We start from the raw sequence: 19506 nt of genomic DNA, 5'->3' as shown, positions 1-19506 counted from the left end.
CCCTGCAAAATTTCAAATGAAAATCACTAATCAAGTGACGGCTGAAGAAACTTTAAACGCGCTTTTCTCAAAACATTTTTTTGCGAATGGCGGGCACGATAACTCAAAAACTAATAACCCAATCGATTTCAAATTTTTACACGTATCTCTGTGGGTGTATAGCTATCGTATGAACTAGGATAAAACCAATCGGTGAAGATCTTCCTTATTTTTAACTTGGGTTTTGGTAAAAAATCGGCGATTTTCCAAAAATATTTTTTCAAAGGTCCACCATTTTGTTAATTTTAGAGCGAAGTCAATAATCCTAGTTCATACGAGAGCCAGACATGTACTCTTTCTAACACCGTTGGAATTTTCGGATTCCAATGTTCCAGTGAGGAGTTATCATGCCCGCCATCAAAAATAAACACTTTTCTTTAATTACAAAAAACAACAACAAAACAATAACAAAAATTGTTTGTAAATTATTTTTCTTCTATTTTAAATCTTCAATCAATTATATATGTATGTGTAAAGTTACAAACCTTAACAAGCATTGGTATTGATTTACCAGCCCATTGAAAATCTTGAAAAAGTAAAATCGAGAATGGGGGGGTTCAAACCAGCACAGGATCTTTGAGCACCATTTACAAAAAATCGGACGAAAACATATATGGAAGCTATATCTAAATCCCGCACGGACATACCCTTAGTCTGTTAGACAGATGGGCGGAGGGATGTACATCCATAAATCCACTCAAAAATTGATGCTATGCTTATTCTCAAAAATAACTATGGGTCTATCTTGTTTCCTTATGTGCCTTAGAAACATATGTACAAATACATAATACCCTGTACCACAGTGTGTGTGGCGAAGGGTATAAAAACGTCAGTTATTTGTCAAGCCATGGACTTTTCAAGCGATTTATTATTTGTGTAGGGCACACCACAGGCTGACCAAATCGACTACACTGCGTTTTTTACATTTAACATAAAAATAGTCGATTTTATTTAATTTCTTCAAACTTTCAAATATGGTGAATTTACTCATATATAAAATTAGTTTATATATGCATTATCAATTGGCAATAAAACTTTAGAATTCCCTCTAATCATTGGTGCACAATTTATAAGAATCGGTTCAGTATTCGCTGAGTTATTTGCATTTGAAGTCAACTATGTTCCCAAATATACTTACTGTTCGGTGCTGGGCGCCCATTACCTGAAAATGAAAAACCTCACAAAAATCCATTTTTAACAACGGCAATTTTTCGTAATGGCTGCTGCTTTGTTAAGAAAATTAAGCATACTTTTAGGTCAAACACAGTATGTATGTAGTCCGATTTTTAAATTGATAGGCGGGTATGTTTGTCAGTTTTCATGCACAAATTTGACATAACACAACAATACATACACACAGTAGCTACTATGAAAAAAAAAACAAAACGTTCAACTCAGCGAATACTGAACCGATTTTTATAAAATTTGCACCAGTGGTTAGAGGAACTTCCAAAATTTTATTACATATATTATGCATGTGAAAATTAGCAATATGTGACATTTTGAAGTTATGTAAAAAATCGGACTACATACCTACTGTGTTTGGCCTAAAAGTATGCTTTAATTTTCTTTACAAGCCATCAAGCCATTACGAAAAATTGCCGTTGTTAAAAATGGATTTTTGTGAGGTTTTTCATTTTCAGGTAATGGGTGCCCAGCACCGAACAGCAAGTATATTTTGGAACATAGTTGACTTCAAATGCAAATAACTCAGCGAATACTGAACCGATTTTTATAAATTTTGCACCAATGGTTAGAGGGAATTCTAAAGTGTTATTTCATGTTGAGAATGCATATATAAACTAATGCTATATATGAGAAAATTAACCATATGTGAAAGTTTGAAGAAATTAAATAAAATCGACTATTTTTTGTGAAATGTAAAAAAACGCATTTGGTCAGCCTGTGCTGTACCCTACATAAATAATATATCGCTTGAAAAGACAATGGCCAGGCAATAACTGACGTTTTTATACAGGATATCATGTATTTGTGCATATGTTTGTACCGCGCAGAAGGAAACAAGATAGGCCCGTAGTTATTTTTGAGAAAAGGCAATCGTATATATGTTCGTCCCTTTCTACCATTAAGACGAAATTTTGACAAGCTTTGATGTTTATTTACGAGTTTTATTTTCTGCGGGAAAAAATAAAACTCCTGAAATTATTTTTATTTTCTAGTGATTTGATATAACTTATAACCGTTACGGTCTCTGAAACATACACAACACGTTGTGTCATTTTTGACAACATATAACTGCAAACCTTTTCAGCAATTTAGATCAGTATGCCATGCCGTTAGTGGTGTTTTAATTAAAACAATGATTTTTTTCTTTATATTTTTTTTATTTTGTACAAATATTGGATGTATTATTATTAAACTATTAATATTTTACTAAATATATGGGGGATGATTTTACAAGAATAATCCAAAAATTGGATTAGTCAGTCAACCGATCTACAGCTAGGCCTAAGGTCTAAATACAGTTGTGTGTAAGGTAGGCTTTTGTAATGGACGCGTTCAACGCAAGCGGACAGATGTGCATCGTCTGGTTTACATTTTTGATGTAAGGGCGGCTAACTGCGCTTTGAGGGCATCGATTTGGCACAATAATTCGATGTTTTGGCGTTCCAGATAAGCGGCACGAATGGCGATCTCGTCTTCCTTGATGCGGCGACGGTCATGGGATTTCTTTGCTGCGGCATAGTTTTTTCGGCGACGTTCATAGTATGCTGCATCTTTGACAATGCCACCCGAGGTTGATACGGAATTTTGGGTATTGACATTGGCGCTAGAATTGGGTGCTGATGCACTGGCAGTTTGGGTCACAGATGACTGACTGTCCGAATTTGAATCACAGTCGCTGGATTCTTCGCACTGCTGGCGTTCTTCGTTCTCGCTGTTGCTACTGGACGAACCTTCATGAATGCTGCCACTGCGTGAACTTGTGCGACGCATTTTTGGATTGGTGACGGTGCGGGATCCACCATTTGAGCTGCGAATTTGCTCGAGCACTCGTTTGCGATATTCAGTGTATCGCTCCACTCGAGGATTGTCCAGCAAAACACCTGTTGCTGCAAAATTAGCCGCAACGGGGGAAAGCTTTGAATGGACGGGTGGTTTTAACATCGTATCAAATTCTTACCGCCTTAAACGACAAATACATTAGAAGTTCTTACCGGGTTAACCTACTTTTTGAGGATTTATTTGACATATATGCAAAGAAATTGACAATTTAAACCCATTGGGTTAACGAAATCCGATTAAATGTAAACGTACTATTATTCTCCAATGCTAAATCCAATCGAAAATGCATTTTCAAAAATAAAAGTATGCGCAAGAGCTGAGCTGTGTGACGTTTCAATGGAACATAACAGCTTACTCGGCAAGATTGTTCTAACTACGTTATGGACATGGTTTCGAAAATCCCACAAGCTGCAAGTCGGGAACCCCTTCATTATGATAAGCAGTTACCTTATCATCTACAATTTATTAAATCAAATATGTATTTCGCATTTAGAACCGTGTATTCAATTCTTGTTCTAAAATATTTATTTATTAAAATGTCAAAAATACCAATTAATTTATTTAGTTTTATGTAGTAAAGATATTAAATAAAATCACACCGAATTAAAGAATATTTATGTTAATTACATAGCCATACACTATATTTGTTTTTTATTTAATTTCATTTAACAAAAAATTTCCTTGGATAAGAATAAAGGTTTCATTTAATTTGAAAAAGTTTTCCAATTGCAAAAAGTTTTTTAAAAAGTTTCTTATTTGTAAAAGGTTTCATGTTTCATTTAATTTGCAAAAGGTTTCATTTAATTTGGAAAAGGTTTTGTTTAATTTGGAAAAGGTTTCATTTAATTTGTCTGTCTATATCTGTAGATGTTCAATTGCAAAGTTCAGGTCGCATTTGTGATCCGAAATGGATGAAATTTGGCACAGCTATTGAACTTGGTACGCTATGCTAAATGCTAAATGTACCTTATTTACACCATTGGCGAACGGACTAAACTCCCAAAAGTAACTATGGGTTTATCTCATTTCACTTGCATGTTGAAAACAGTGGCGTAGTATATAAAAACGTCAGTTATGTGTCAAGTCGTCGACTTTTCATGTGATCTATTTTTTCTGTTGGGGTATAGCAGAGCCTGCCCAAATCGACTATACTGCCATGTTCACATATAGCAAGGAAACATGTTGATGTTTTAAATATCTTTAAACTCTTACATAAAGCTAATTTTCTCTGTATGTATGTAATGTTAGTATGTAATGAAACTTTAAAATTCCCCCTAACCACTAGTGTGTAACTTATGAAAATCGGTTAAGTATTCGCTGAGTTATTTGAGTTTAAAGTCAACGATGTTCCTAAATATACTTACTGTTCGGTGCGGGCGCCTATTACCTGAAAATTACCTATCCCCTTGGACCCTACATGTAAAAATAAAACACTTTTAGGTTTATATTTTGCTGCAAAAATCCAAATTTTATTGATTCCGATTTCTTAAGCGAATCGCAAAAGGAATCCGTTCAAAATATTCTCTTTGAGATCAGTTTTCTTTTTTTTACTTTCTTTCACAGTGCGTGAAACGAGTATTCTTTGCGGATTCATAAAACGAATCCAACAAAAGCAGCTGTAAGAAAAATCTTTATAAAAGATATGTACTGAATAAAAATTATAATATATAACAATACATTTACAATTGCAAATAATAACTATGATAAGGATAAATAAAAGTTGTTGTTGTCGACAATTGAAAAATAAAAAAAAAAACAAAACAAAAGTAGCATACAAACAAAAGCTATAATCGTAAATGGTATGTAGGAAAATGATGCAATTGAAAATAATCTAATTAAGGCACGATCTCAAGATGTCAAAAAATACATTATTGGTTATTAGATCGCTGATATGTAAAAAGGACTTTCTTGGCTTAAGGGTTGAAGTTTTCGAGAGGAGATTTGTTTCTACTTAAAGATTAGGGAGATTGTTAAACTGATTTTTTTATCCCCTCACACGGGGACTTCCCAAGAATGTTCTTAAAAATCAATTTTTAAAATTAAATCATAAATTTGTAAGTGTCTGTGTGAGTGTAAATGCAAATATCACAATCATTTTCTTCTTGTTATAATTAAATTAATTTCTTAGTTTTTTGTTTTTTTTTTTTTTTTGTCTATCTTTTAGATCTAAAATGTATGTTTGTGTGTTCTTTTTGTACAGTAGTAGTATTAACGATTTTAAAATGTGAAAAATTAAAATTTAAAATAAAAATCACAGTTCATTTATCAAGTTACTTTCATTTGGTTTCAAGAAGAAGTTGTTAAGTTTCGATATAATAAGGTGTAAGAGAAGTTTGTTGTTTTTATTTATTATTAATAATTTTTGTTTTTGTTATTCTTTATATAATCATTATGTAACATGTCTATTTACTACAAATATGTATATATATAATTATTTTCATTCTTTAATCGCAACAATTAATGTCTTTCCTTTAATTTATTTCAATAAGCAAATTACTAAAACTGGCATTATAAAGCGCATGTTGTGTCTTCAAGCATCCTATCCATATTATTAGTAAGCTGGACTCATTAAAATAGAATAGATCAATATTTAAATTAAACGGTACTATTAAATTTCAAATGATATAAGTGTTATTATTACATAAATTTTTATTATTTTTACATAAATCTGAGAATAGGTTTCACAAGATGGACACATGTTAAATGTTCTTCTTCTATAGTTTTCTAGCGTTTAAGTACACTGCGGGTCATAAAAAAATTTTCAACATGAATCATTGTTACATTTAGAAAACTTGTTGTCATATTTAAATGTTATTCATCATCGAGCTGATTTAGAAATACTACTTAAACCAAATACAAATACAGTTAAATTTTGTTTTGAAATCTTACATTCGACTTTTATGTGTGTTTTCATCATTTCAGTTTTAGAATTTTTCAATTTAATTTTTTTTAATTTTCTTAATTTTATTAAATATATGTATAATAATTATTAGTTTACAATGGATAATTTTTTAAGAGTAAAAAAAGAAAACAAAGTCATAGAATTTTGTTGGGTTTGTATTAATGCGTGTGTTTGTTTAAAGCAATCACTTTAATTGTTTTTGTTTTTTTCTGTTTCGCTTACATACTAAAGGAGATGAATGTGTTGAATGAATCCTTAATGCTAATAATAAAATGGTTGGTTAATTTAACTTATCGGCTACAACTTATACCTAAAACATATTCTAACGTAATGGCTTAAAATATGAAAAAACTTACAATTGCTAAATTGAAGAAAACAAATTAAAATCGAAAATAATATATCAAATAATAAAAAGTGATAATAATGTTGGTTTGCCTTTATTTGGTGATAAAATTTGCAACTGATTTGGAAAAATGTAAAACAACAATTTATGTGAAAGAAACATAACGCATTGCTATTTCAATAGCAACAACTATATACTCTACTCTATACTCTATAGGGCAAAGGTTGCGGTATTGTTTTCTAACGACAATAGAACAATAATAAATGATCTTTTATACTTAATTAAATAGAAAATATTCAAATGTCAAGTAAACAGAGCCTTTTAAATAAAGGAAATATTTTTGTTTTTTTTTTTCTCCCTCTTTCACGGTTGTCAAGGTTTTAATATGGTCAAGACTATTGTAGAATTTGTCAAATTTGCTGAAAACATTTACAATAGGATTGTTTCAAAAGTTCTTAAAAATCAAAACAAAAAACACATTCTCATGTAAAAATTAAAAAAAAAAATAAAAAAACAAGAATTTTTAAAATAAATTCATTAAAAAAAAAACATTACATATATCCTTATGTATCAAATATATATTAAGATTACAATTATGAGAGTATGCGTAAATCATGAATGCAGTTACCTACACTACATATAACACAAAAGAATAATGGTTCGAATAATTGTTTCATAATTGTGAAGATGCTTTTGAGTTTAAGTGGCTTAAAGCCATTTAAAATAGCGGCAAGCTAGACGTTATATCGCAAGTGTCAATTCAAAACATGCTCTTCGAAAAATATATGTCCGGATCGGCCTATAGTCTAAACGAGAAACCTTCAGGCTTTAACAAACGAAATAAATTATATGTTTTAAAGATAATTTCATTTGCATTCATACATCTTTCAAGTTAGCATTCATTCATTATATAAAATACAATATATATGGTTTGTGAAAACGGAGTCTGCTTAAATAACGGGTTATAGTGACAGTTTTTTTTTTTTTGTGTATAAATTATTTGCGCAACTAGCTTATTTACTTAATTGAAGGACTATTGTATGGGCAACTATTTTTCATTTAAACGTTGCTTGCAGTTTTAGATTGATATTTATCATTGCAAACATGTAAATATATCTATATATATTCTGTTGCGTCAAACCTTTTGGGGTGAAAGAATGTGAAATTATTATTAGCTCTTATGAGCTAAGACATAAACGGATAACTTGTTGAGAAAATAAGTAAGGTATTTTAAAATTAACACTTAGTCATGCTTTAAAATGATTCTTTGTGGCTTGCGTTTCGAATCTGTACTGGAACCACCGACGCCTCCATGCGCGGGTGATTGTTGCCTACTTCCACTGCTATTGTGATTGCGTACATCCAAACGATCAAGTATGACTCTGCGTGAGTTGCCATTACCATTTCCCGATATATTAGCCCCTGCTCTGTTTCCTATAGACGATGACGTGGAGTTAGACGATGTTTTTAAAACTATTCTGCGGTTGGAGGAACTTAAGCTTTGCTTGGAAACTCCGCCACCGCTACCATTGCCGCCACGTGCTTGCACATTCCTTCTGGACAATGCTTTCCCAACCGGTTCAGGAGATGGAGTATGTGAGATGTCTCTTTTTTTGGCCAATGTATCTCTGGGCGGCGAGGTTTCCGGCTCCGAAGCCAACAAATCGTCTTCGTCAAGCAAAAGGTCATCCTCATCGTAATCCAATTGCACTTCATCTTCACAACGTGAAGATAAACGTCTTGGCGGTTGATGGTGATTTTGTGGTTGAGGCCTGATCGCTGCTACGGTTGCCTGCGAAGCCGATGACGATGTCTCTTTAATGAAGACTGGTTTTATGACAGCCGTATTTGCGTGGCTACTTGAGTGATCTCTAACAGAACCCGATGGTGTATTGTTTGTTAAATGGTCTGTCAGGGTTTTCTTGGCCTCGGGCAATATTTTTGCCGTCGGAATGGATTTTCTCTGTGTATTCGCGTGTTCATCAAAAGAGTCGGTTTGCGTTTGTGGGCGCTTTTTTAAAGAGATTATTTTACGTTCTGGCACCACTTCTTTAAATTTTTGCGGTGGTTGTTGTTGTTGCTGCATTTGTGTCTGTGATTGTTTTTGTGATTGATCGTCCTTGGGCGGATGGGAAGCGCTGACACGTTTTTCCTATGAAATTGTTGAGAATTTATTGTAAAAAGGTATGCATAGGATCTCAACGCAATATCTTATCCCTAACAAGTATGAAAGCAACGTTTACAGAAATTGTTATTTATTCCCGTGAACTAGGTACTTCGCAAGAAAAAAAATGAAATGTATCTTACTGACAGCATAATTTTGCTAGATTCGGTAGAGTTGTAAGCATTCGATTAATTTATAGATAGAATTAATTTTGTAAACATTATCGTCAATAATCCTTCTAAAGGGGGGGCCAATAACTGTATTCTTATCAAGCAACCGTATTTCATTAGAACTTTGTATACCGCTCAATAAAACACTCACCTCATATTGCTTCTCTTCAGCAGCACGGCGACGCTTCATTTCTTTGTCGCGCATTATTTGTTCTCGCAACGCCTTCTGTTTTTCAATTTGCAGACGATAGGCACGCGTCTCTTCATCCTCGTCAACCTATAATGTGAAAATAAAACACACATGTATTAGACTCTTTAAAAAAACTATGAAAGCATCAATTCACATATCGGCGTTATTAACTCACCTCCGGTTTATCGCGATCATTATTATACCGTCCTCTGTTATTGCCAAAGTTGCCACCCCTATTACCAGGAGAAGGAGACTTACTACGACGACGTTTCCCATAATTTCCTCCACCACTTCCTTGATAATCACGATCTCGGCTGTTGCCGCGTCTGAACCGATTACCTCCGCCAGCTTGCCTATTATATGCAGGACCTGGACGGTTGCGATCTCTTTCTCGATCATCTCTATCACGACTTCCAGCGCGACCTAAACGTATATTGCCGTCATTGTTTCCGGGACGTTCACGCTCTCTTTCCCGTTCTCGTTCCCGGTCACGATCCCGCTCACGATCAAAGCGATCATTACGATTGTTGTTTGGACCTCCATTCGTTTGACGTTTTGGCGGTGAATAGCTACGTTCACGGGATATACTGCGAGATCTAGTCCTTGAACGACTTCGTGGCGATCGGGAACGCGAACGTCGAGTAGGAGAAACTTCTCTGGCATGTCGTCGTTTTTCAATGTGCTCGCGATTTTTATTAATAAATTCTTCTTGCTGGCGTAACAACTCTTCGTCGCTCTGTACACGCGGTGCTTGTCCACCGGCATTTATACCCATATATTGAGTTTCTTGTATGAATTTACTTGTAGCAGCCTCAACCCCGCCTTTGAAGTTGGGATTTATAAGAACCTTACGTGGAGCTATCGCTGATGCTGGGGCAGGCTGGACCGAAATTTGATTTATAGACTGCTGATTGTTTGCTACTGCTGCCGATTGGTTAGATACTGGTGGAGGCTGTGGCCCTGGTACAGTTTGTGGCCGTATTTGCAAAGGAGAATTCATAAAATTAACTTGTCCAGGCATAGCATGAGGCGGTAATGCTTGTAATGGTGGTCTTTGCATTCGCATTCCCGGTCTCATACCCGGTGGTACATTACCCATTGGACCTTCAGGTCGAAACATGTTCCTTGGTGCGCCGTAGGGATGGTTAAAGGGCGCAGGACCTTGATTAGGATTGAAGTCGTTTGGGCCTTGAGCATACAAACCACCGGGATTTGGATGCCTAAATCCCCCCATTGGTCCCGGTCGAAAGCCAAATGGATGACGAGGTCGCTGATGAGGATTATTGTGATCTATATTGGGAGCTAGGGGGCCATGAGTGGGATTGTGCATTGTATTGGAAGGGGTTGGTGGACCAAAGGGATTTGGGTTGGTTTGTTGTGGGGGTAAAAATGTTTGACCTGTAATAAGAGGATTTGCGGTAGCGTGTGTTAATGTGACCGTTGCCAAGTTGCTTAAGGGCGAAAAATGTGCTGGAGACAACAAGGATATATTACCATGATGGGGAAATCGCAGGGGAGGGCGGGGGAATAGGGGAGAGGGACCTCGTATAGGATGACCTCGAATCAGCGGGGCACCATTGCGCTTCTGGTGAAGAACAAAGCGATTCTGGGACTTTTCTAAATAAAAATAATTGAATATTAAAATGGAAAAGTACAAATCACAAGTATTTCTCCCCAGTTACGCACCTGGCGATTGTTCATGTGTTTGTTCAAATGTTTCTCTTTCATTTGTTGTCTTAATATTAGTGCGTTCTTCGCGTTCTTCTTCGAAATCTTCACGGGGATCCGATATATCGCCATGACTCATTGTAACACTAGCACTCTCTTGGGAACTAGGTATGGCCGATGAAGCGCACGAGTCGTTTACCATACCACCACTTCCTGTGGAATTTGACACAGTTGATGATTGCTCGATGTCCAAGTCCTTGTTCGAGCTCGACGACACCTCTGTCGATAGTAAAGCATCATTTTGGGTAGTCGTGGACGGTACATCCTCGCTGCTTTGAGTTGTGATTTCTTCTTTTATTTCGTTTCCTTGGATTAGCGTTGTATCCCCTTCGTGTGGATTAGGACCTACTTGTATCTTAATTGCAACACTTTCCTGCTCTTTGGAAGATCCTTTTGAATTAGACCCTGTAGCGTCATTGGTATCAACAACTGCTGGTACGTTTGTTTTCTTGTTCTTATCTTTTATTTGCGATTTGACCCACTCTTCGGCTTCAGATTTTATTTTTTGTTTTTCCTCCTTCGATACGTCCTTTTCTAGATCTAGAAAGAACAGTTGTTCGTTGCAATGTCTATACATGGGAGTAGGTTTGGGGTGGTGGGCGGTGGTAAACACAACGCCACTCACACTCCAACCAGCCTACTTACCTTCATCTGAAAGCAGAAGTTCGTCCTCGTCGGCACCAATTAAAACTTGATCATCTATAACATCCCCAATATCATAATTTAGTAGGTCATCACTGCAAAAGAACCGAAAGAAATCGAAAAACCATTAAAATCGTATGTTTCTATGTAGCTTGATCTATGGAAAAATCCATTGACACGCAGAAAAACTTTGTATGCACAGTATTTTTTCACAATTTTCATGGCAGATTGGTGGAACATCATCACATGAAAAATTCTATTACTTTGCAATAGTTCGTAAAATTTGGCATATCGGCAACATTGTTATCGTGATTCTAATAGAATTTGAATTATTTTGCCAAATAAATTATAAGAATTAAATTATTTTACACTCACTTTAAGTCAGACATTTTGATAATGCTGTCAACAAAGACGTCTATACGCTAATCAGTTTGACATTTTATGCGCTTCGATTAATCGACAATCGGTATAATCGACTAACCGAAGATTGGCAACTCATCACTGAGCACAAAGTCCATTACAGTACGTTTACATCGCACCGGATTTCGTTAAGCCAGTGGGTTTCAATTGTCAATTCCAATGTATACATGTCAAATAAATCCTCATAGATGGTCTGTTCCCGTACTGCAAGAATCTACTACTTTTTACTACGATAACGAAATTTCCTTTATGATATCGAAGAAAATAGTAAAATCGAGTAGATTCTTGCAGTACGGAAACAGACAAAGAGTAGGTTAACCCGGTAAAAAGTTCTAATGTAAGTCCGTTTTAAAAGGACTTCTTTGAAGCAATTGTTATCGGCTATTTTGGTTAAAAATCCCCACACTGTCAATTTTTTGTTTACGTTCTCATACATTTAATTCAAAATGGAATGTATTTTGACAGTTCGGGTTAAATCATCTGATCTATCGTTCGACTTTATAATTGGGGCATGAATGAGTACTTCAAAATACATCAGCAATCGATTACATCAAGCAACTCATGATCCAATAAATCGTTATCGGCCATTTTTTTTCGATTTCACACGATTAAGTCAAAATTCAAAGCATTTTGACAGCTCGGGTGAAATAATCTGGCTTTATCGGACGAACTTATTATAGGACAACGAAGCAACTGTTGTAAACCATGATATGTCAACAATATTGATAAAACAGATTCAAACATGATTTACTCCAATTCATTTGCAATATATTAATACGTTTAGTACGTGTGCAATACAACAATCAGAATTTTTCATTTGTTTTTTGACTGTTTTTTTTTAGTTTTCATTTACAACAGAATTATTGACAGTTAAATATACAATCAGCTGTGCTGTTGTCGCTAACTTATTAAATCTACCATACAATAGAGTATACAATAAAATAAAAATGGAAAGACAACATAGAAAGAAAGAGACCAACTCACAACAAAAGAGATAAATAGAGTTTATTTATCAAGTCGACTTGTATGTCCCTATTAAATTTTGATTCAGTATAACAAAGAAAGTCGGGGAAACAAGTCGTTCTCAAAGTCAAGTGGTATCTACGTTTAAACTAATTTCTGATCGAAATAAAGCAAAAAATAACAAAATGAAGTTCATGTATAAAGAGGAACATGTTTTCGAGAAGCGTCGTGCCGAAGGAGACAAAATTCGCAGAAAATATCCCGACCGTGTACCTGTAAGTAATCATAAGTAGCTGGAATCTAAAGGCAGTTTAATTTAATTTCCCCGAAGGAAGGAAGAAATCGTACAAATTCATTGCAGGAGGTCGAATGCCACAGGAAAAGCATTAAAAATCCTACAATTTCTTGAATATTTAATGATATTCTAACAAATTGCGTCATAAAAATAATGAAATTAACAATTGGATACATCTTTGTTTTTATACAAGTTTTTTTCTTTCTTTGCACGAAAGAGAGGTGTATACCTAAGTTGAAAAGAGATAGCTTGGCCAAATATCATCTGTTTGTGTATGCTTTGCATTCTCTTGTTTTTGTTTTCATTTTTCGTGTGTGTTTTTTGGTCATTGTCTAAAATCGTTTCTACGGGGGTGGGTGATGGGTGACGGGTTGGCAGCTGTTTGTATGTTTTTTGGAAGGGAAGTCGGTGGGGGTGAATTACGTTGTTGTTTATAAGTTTTAAATGTTGCCCTATTCTACCTTGTAGACAACTTTTTTGGACAATAGAAAATAGTTTCAGGAAACGGTGGGGAATAGGGGTAGGAGTATGGTTTCACTTGGTTGGATTACTAAGTCTTGCGTTGGTTTTTATGGGGTCACCAAGTGCATTACGAAGTTAATATTTTGTAGCAATCTTAGGGGAGGAACATGCATTAGTCATAGCAGAATTGACTGATTAAATTGCTACTTATGAAGTATAGCATTCTATTATTATTGTTGTTCATAATGTTTTGTTTGCAGCTGTTTTTCTTTTTTGTACTTTGTTTTCAAACAAAGGAAGATACTATGCAAAACAAAATATTGTCTAGATGTATTTTCGCTGGGAACCACCACAACTAATAATTGCCATTGACCATTTCCATTTCTGTATATGCGCAAAAGCAAAATAGAATATACGTATAAAAAAAGAACAAAACAAAAACAACTGCGTAAACAAACAGTCCATTTAGAGTATAAACATAAACTGTCTATAATCTAGAATGTTAAATAATTCAAATTGTACGCTGTTATTAGAATATTAACTCTTTGCCAAATGTCAATGATTTAACGCTTAGATGTCCTCTAACCAATACATATAAACGAAAGTGTGTGTTCGTAAAACTAATGTAAATGACAATAATGCCTGTACTCGGTTTTGTCTTAAATATATTATCGTCTTGTCAAAATATAGCATTTGAAATAGTGGACCGAGAAAGTATTTAGGGAACACCCTTGATTTGAGTTCAAACGTGTTTGTATTACGTTGCCAGTTTAGAACTTCAAAAATGAAATACTTTAAGAATACCATTCGCAACTAATTACAAACATAAAGTGCATAGTCTTTGTTTATAAATAGCTAGCATTCTTATTGTTATATTTTTCAATTTCGCTTTACGCTGATGTGCACATCGCGTCACCACAACAACAATATCAATTTCATGACTTTGCGAAAATAAATTGTTCGAAACGTGATATATAGAAGAACGCGAAGGGGGAGGGGAGGAACAATTTACGTTTCTATTCTATAAACATTACAAAATTAGTCTTTGCAATATATTTACAAAGAAGGTTGAAATCACGTACGATTTATTATAGTAACACTTTAAATGCCTATATTCATGATTTATTTTATTTTTTTTCGTTACAGGTAATTGTAGAAAAGGCACCCAAAGCAAGAATTGGTGACTTGGACAAGAAAAAGTATTTAGTACCCTCAGATTTGACTGTTGGACAATTCTATTTTTTGATCCGCAAACGTATCCAATTGCGGCCTGAAGATGCCCTCTTCTTCTTTGTTAACAATGTAATTCCACCAACATCTGCCACAATGGGTTCCTTGTATCAGGTTTGTTTTACCATAGTCAACATATTCACTCATATATACATATATATATTTTTTTTTATTTTTAGGAACATCATGAAGAAGATTATTTCCTTTACATTGCCTATTCCGATGAAAATGTTTATGGTGGCAGACGCTAAACGCAGCATTTTAGCTTTTGCTCTAGAGTGTGATTGAAAACTAAATTACAAATAAAACAAGTTAAAATTAAGCACGTATATATGGAAAATCGTTGTACGGAATCTTGGCGATATAAACGACTAGAGGAGGAACGCTATATAAAATGAAGACATATTTGTAACCAAAATAATATTGATCTTTTAAACAAATTCAAAAACGAATTCGTCGTATCTAATCTAAAAAAAACACCTAGTTATAGTATTAGTTATAATTCATTACTGTTTTTTCTTTCAAAATTTCTATTAGATGCACATTTCTTTCGAAAAATTGATATATTAAATCGATGTTATTGGTGGGGTCATTTCTTAGGTTTCCTTTCTAATAGTCTGGTTACGTTTCAGTTTTCTTGAAGGCTGTCCCAGCCTCTGTCAGAAATGTGCATAATATGTATTTTTACAAATCATAAGTATATATTTTTAAATTACTCAAATAAAAGCTTAGGATATCCTAAAACACAAATTGTTATCTTTCTTATTTACAAGTGACATCAACCATTGGAAACCAACTCTTACTCGGTCAACGTCTGCCACTTCAACCCAATGTGTAAAATCAATAGGGCTGCTACAACAACAAAATCAGAGGCATATATATGTTTTTTGCCTTATCTCCCATTCAGTATCAACGTATCACGGAATATTTATTAAATCAGAATAAAATTGGTGGTATTAGCATATCCTCATCCCGTAAATAAGTCATGGCTGAAAACACCAAATATCCAACATTCTTTTGGCAATGTCACGTATTGTTTTATTTCTGAATGGATTTTGTGCCGCCCTATGTTGGTGATGATGTTGTGCCTCACGAAGTAATGAATGGCTCAAAAACGTATTCTACATTTGTTGCAAATCAAACAAGCCACCCAAAAATCAATACATGAAAAAAAAATTCTAGCAAAGGATATAATCGACGAAGTCGATACTCATTTGGAAACCAAATTAAATGCTTTGGGTCATCGTGTGGACCAGTCCACAGACAACTTTCAGAATTTATGAAAATTCAGATTGTCAGCATGTTAATCTAAATATGTAAGCTCAAGAATTACAAAATCCAGTAATAACAACCGATAAAAATATTGAACAGGCATTTGTTAAAGCCTACGATGATATGCGATCGGTTAGTGGTGACGTTTGAAAAAGTTGGCGAACAAGTTGCAGAGCAAGAAAAAGAACTGGAAGCACTTCGAAAGAAATTTTAAACGGAAGAACCGGATGAGAATGAATGATTTCAGTTTTTTTTATTCTTTAAATAATAAATGTGTGTTGATCGAATCGTCATAATTATTTTTTTTTTAATTTAATTCTTTAATAAAACTCAATTTTAAATATAAAAATAGCAAGTATATTTGGATATTTAGAATTACTATTATGTGTGGGTAAAACGAAACAATGGGCGTAAGGAAAATAAAAAAATATATACAAAACAGAATCAAAATATATACACAAAGGTCCAGAAAAACGCATTGAATACTAGAAAAGACATTGGGAATAACACACGGGCTTTAGCATCGATCCATTGCGATATCTGCTGGGGCGTAAGAGTGGTCCAGCCATGTTTATTTTCCTCATTATTACAATTGCTGCTGTTGCCATCCTCCAAAAGGGCCACATCCATTTTCTGGCTGTTTGGGGCATTGGTGAAAGAGGTCACCTTTGACACATTATCCATTTCGGTTTCATTTTCATTAATGGTAGTAATTGGAAAATTGTGCACCGTCAAGTAGTTATTGAATTTCGGAGCCCCCGTTAAGGAAATGCTATCGGTGCCCAATGTACCAGTTGAAAACGAACGTGAGCGTGCTTTACGGCGTGAAAGTCGCGGGGATAGTGTCGATTTTAAGATGTGTCTACTGCTCATGGATTTAACATCTACATTTTGTTTGCGCCTCCAAATTGAGTTGACAAAAGCGAATTCCAATAAGCTGCCAAAAATGAATAGGGTACACCCCAAAAACCATACCTCCGATACTTTAATGTAACTCACCTTGGGCAGTGTTTTGCCTATGTGATCAAAAAATTGTATAAATTATTCAGATGAGGCATAAATAATTATTAAAGTTGTTTCTTGTACAAACCTTGAGCTGATGCCAGTGTTATAAATGTCAACATTGTAGATGTTCCAAGCATTATTCGCGGGGGAGCCTGGTCGGCCTGCAGCCAAAATGAGACCCACGATATTCCCACAATTAACATAGATGGCAAAAAGTAATCCATAATGTAAAAACCAACTTCCCTAGTAAAATGGACTGTGAATCCTAGCGAGCTGTAATTACCAGCAAAGGCTCCATGGCGTAGATCGTTTAAATCCGCATTAATGACTGTTTCGTTACTCCAAGCCTGCTGAAGAATATATTCGGTCAGATGCAGATCAGGATCAAATGTGATCGGTCGCTTTTGTTCCCAGTGTAATATCAACTCCGATGTGTTGTACATCCAACTTTCCAAATAGGTTGAGCAATGCTGCTCGTCAAAGGGGAACTTCTGCAAATTCATCCAACAATACAAGGTAGCTTTTATACGACTGGAAATGATTACAGTTCCATCGGGGGAAATCGAGGTTAGAATGTCTTTCTCATTGGTGCCCATTATGCTGGAATCCCTTTCATTGGCAAGAAATATATGTGGTACCCATAAGTTATCACGTAGCGGCTTCTCGCCGAGTATGGGTTGCTTTCGCTTGGGGGCGACTTTGCGAAAGGTCAAACGGGGATCAAGAAAGCGAAGTTGCAGAAGAGCATGAATTTTGAACTGCAAGTCATGGGCTTCTAAATTCTGCATAAAATAGACATACCATCGAACGTAAACGTCCACAGGTAGACGGTTACCCGATTCCGAATAAGTAATGGGCCTTTCCAGGCGATCGTAACGGCAACCATGTGTTAGCCTCTCAAGTAACTGTGTTTGGGACAAACTGTCAGCATCAGCGAGTGAAGGGCACTCTATTTCGGCACATTTCACATAACAAATAAAAACAAGCAATAGGATTACTTTTTTCATACTGAAACACAAGAAAACGACACCAACAATCTGAAGCAAGTGCCACGACGCAGACTGACCACACGATAACACGAAATGTCTATCCAACACAACCTAACACCTAGTTGAAAACTAACGGTTAATGTATAAGACCGAGGACATATTCGATATGTTGGCAGTATGGGAGCCAGAATCGTTTCAATTCCACGCATTACTCTTATTACTCTTATATATGTGTACTTTGTACAACATTTTGTGCCTAAAAATCTTCCGCCCGCCATAGAATAAACAATGTCATCTGTAAATGCATACACATATCACTTTTATTTCGAATGAAACGAACTCGCATATTATTTAATGCAGTAATATAACAATTCAAAGCTACAGTTCCCCTCCCCTGTCACCTTTGGCATTCTTTTTTGACTTTCGTTTTTCACCAGCATTTTGTAGGGTTTCCTTCAAACATTTTTTATCGTTTTCTTGTAGGACTTGTTCGGCACACAAATGATCTATTAGACCCTTTTGGTCTTGTTCATGGAAATACCATTCGTAGATGGTGTCCTCATATTGCTCCAGCATATCCTCGCACTGGCTCTTCATGTGTGTAACCTCTACAGGAGGTTTGTCCCACAACTCCTGAGGAATTCCCAAGTCCACCTTTACTCCTTTATCCACCAGGCCATGCAATGTTTTGAATGTTTCAGACATGCCTTTGGCGAAACGAGTGCTATCGCTGCGTTCCTTGTGTAAATTGTACTCTAATATCCTATCACACACATTTTCTAATGACTCCAGCAATCGCAGTTCACTCCGACGATATTCCGTACGCTTTTTGGGTTTGACATCATCTACGGAATAACTATCCCCAAACTATTAACAAACCACACCAACGGCTACTGGATGCAAGATCTTACCCTGTTTCAATGACATCATGAGATTTTCCAGTTTCTGAAAGACGTTCTTGCAGTTCTGTCGCGAGAATTTTGCATGTCTCGCATTTACTGGCAAACCGAACTCCCTGTTCCTCTTCAGGGCTTGTTGCCAGAGCGTACGTTACTAACAATAAACCTAAGCTAAATTTAAACATTTCGTTCGAAAACCAATTGTAAACAAAACGCTGCTACACCGTAGACCTAGGAAACAGCTCTCCGTGGGAACAAATTGAACAATTCCAGAATTCATAGCAAGTGCCTTGATATTGCCAGATTGACGAAACACAACTAAACAAAAAAGATCAGGGCTATAGAAGTCGATATACATACACTGGGACATATTAGGTTGTAGGAAAAGAAATCCATTATTTTTATATGAACTATAGGACTTTATTTAAGATGGAATTAACTTAAAGAAATCCATTATTTTTATATGAACTATAGGACTTTATTTATCATGTTTCGTAACGTCCGATTTGGGCCAAATAAGCTCCGTTTGATTTGTTTGCCATTTTAAAGGCACTTCTCGATAATTTCTCCGACCGGCCTACTTGTGCAAGATGCACCTTTAACATCAAAAATTCCTGAACGGAATCTACGAAACCAAAATTGGTCATTATTGGCTGTTACAGTATCGGAACCATAAACACCATTCACAATTTTAGCCGCTTGACTTGCATTTTCGCCTTTGTCAATGAAAGACTTAAAATGTACCGAATTTTCTTTGTACACTTCC

The 19506-nt window shown here is 35.4% G+C and overlaps 5 protein-coding genes across 5 annotated transcripts; 1 reads left to right on the top strand and 4 right to left on the bottom strand.

The window, feature by feature from the left end:
* Window positions 1-2592: 2592 nt before the first annotated feature.
* LOC133338949 (protein giant-like) lies at window positions 2593-3168 on the bottom strand. Its single transcript, XM_061547076.1, has one exon. It carries the CDS (start codon window positions 3166-3168, stop codon window positions 2593-2595), a length of 576 nt encoding a protein of 191 aa, XP_061403060.1.
* Window positions 3169-7554: 4386 nt separating this feature from the next.
* Window positions 7555-11601, bottom strand: LOC133338948 (serine/arginine repetitive matrix protein 2). The gene is made up of 6 exons (XM_061547075.1): window positions 11581-11601; window positions 11209-11300; window positions 10522-11103; window positions 9011-10452; window positions 8797-8922; window positions 7555-8463 (listed from the first exon to the last, which is right to left on the bottom strand). The coding sequence occupies exons 1-6, from the start codon at window positions 11592-11594 to the stop codon at window positions 7555-7557; spliced, it is 3165 nt and encodes a 1054-aa protein (XP_061403059.1). The 5' UTR covers window positions 11595-11601.
* Window positions 11602-12748: 1147 nt separating this feature from the next.
* Window positions 12749-14871, top strand: LOC133338880 (gamma-aminobutyric acid receptor-associated protein). The gene is made up of 3 exons (XM_061547003.1): window positions 12749-12863; window positions 14492-14689; window positions 14755-14871. Exons 1-3 carry the CDS (start codon window positions 12774-12776, stop codon window positions 14824-14826), a joined length of 360 nt encoding a protein of 119 aa, XP_061402987.1. The 5' UTR covers window positions 12749-12773; the 3' UTR covers window positions 14827-14871.
* Window positions 14872-16291: 1420 nt separating this feature from the next.
* On the bottom strand, window positions 16292-17859 carry LOC133338947 (pH-sensitive chloride channel 2). Its single transcript, XM_061547074.1, has 2 exons — window positions 16938-17859; window positions 16292-16863 (listed from the first exon to the last, which is right to left on the bottom strand). Exons 1-2 carry the CDS (start codon window positions 17857-17859, stop codon window positions 16292-16294), a joined length of 1494 nt encoding a protein of 497 aa, XP_061403058.1.
* A 360-nt stretch (window positions 17860-18219) lies between these two features.
* On the bottom strand, window positions 18220-18925 carry LOC133338946 (protein canopy homolog 4). Its single transcript, XM_061547073.1, has 2 exons — window positions 18753-18925; window positions 18220-18697 (listed from the first exon to the last, which is right to left on the bottom strand). The coding sequence occupies exons 1-2, from the start codon at window positions 18923-18925 to the stop codon at window positions 18220-18222; spliced, it is 651 nt and encodes a 216-aa protein (XP_061403057.1).
* Between the last annotated feature and the right edge of the window lie 581 nt (window positions 18926-19506).

Source organism: Musca vetustissima, unplaced genomic scaffold (genome assembly GCF_032173495.1).
Source record: "Musca vetustissima isolate MV318-11 ecotype Yass unplaced genomic scaffold, APGP_CSIRO_Mvet_v1 utg704, whole genome shotgun sequence".
Taxonomy (NCBI): domain Eukaryota; kingdom Metazoa; phylum Arthropoda; class Insecta; order Diptera; family Muscidae; genus Musca; species Musca vetustissima.
The sequence above is the reverse complement of the archived record's forward strand: the minus strand, read 5'-3'. Positions and strand labels throughout refer to the sequence as shown.

Coding starts and splice junctions, on each gene's coding strand:
- LOC133338949 (XM_061547076.1), bottom strand. CDS start 3,168: ATGTTAAAACCACCCGTCCATTCAAAGCTTTCCCCCGTTGCGGCTAAT.
- LOC133338948 (XM_061547075.1), bottom strand. Junction 10,453..10,521: donor AACACATGAACAATCGCCAG/GTGCGTAACTGG, acceptor ATTTTTATTTAG/AAAAGTCCCAGAATCGCTTT. Junction 8,923..9,010: donor ATGATCGCGATAAACCGGAG/GTGAGTTAATAA, acceptor TTCACATTATAG/GTTGACGAGGATGAAGAGAC.
- LOC133338880 (XM_061547003.1), top strand. CDS start 12,774: ATGAAGTTCATGTATAAAGAGGAACATGTTTTCGAGAAGCGTCGTGCC. Junction 12,864..14,491: donor AATATCCCGACCGTGTACCT/GTAAGTAATCAT, acceptor TTTTCGTTACAG/GTAATTGTAGAAAAGGCACC. Junction 14,690..14,754: donor CAATGGGTTCCTTGTATCAG/GTTTGTTTTACC, acceptor TTTTATTTTTAG/GAACATCATGAAGAAGATTA.
- LOC133338947 (XM_061547074.1), bottom strand. CDS start 17,859: ATGAAAAAAGTAATCCTATTGCTTGTTTTTATTTGTTATGTGAAATGT. Junction 16,864..16,937: donor AACACTGGCATCAGCTCAAG/GTTTGTACAAGA, acceptor TTGATCACATAG/GCAAAACACTGCCCAAGGTG.
- LOC133338946 (XM_061547073.1), bottom strand. CDS start 18,925: ATGTTTAAATTTAGCTTAGGTTTATTGTTAGTAACGTACGCTCTGGCA. Junction 18,698..18,752: donor CATGATGTCATTGAAACAGG/GTAAGATCTTGC, acceptor GTTTGGGGATAG/TTATTCCGTAGATGATGTCA.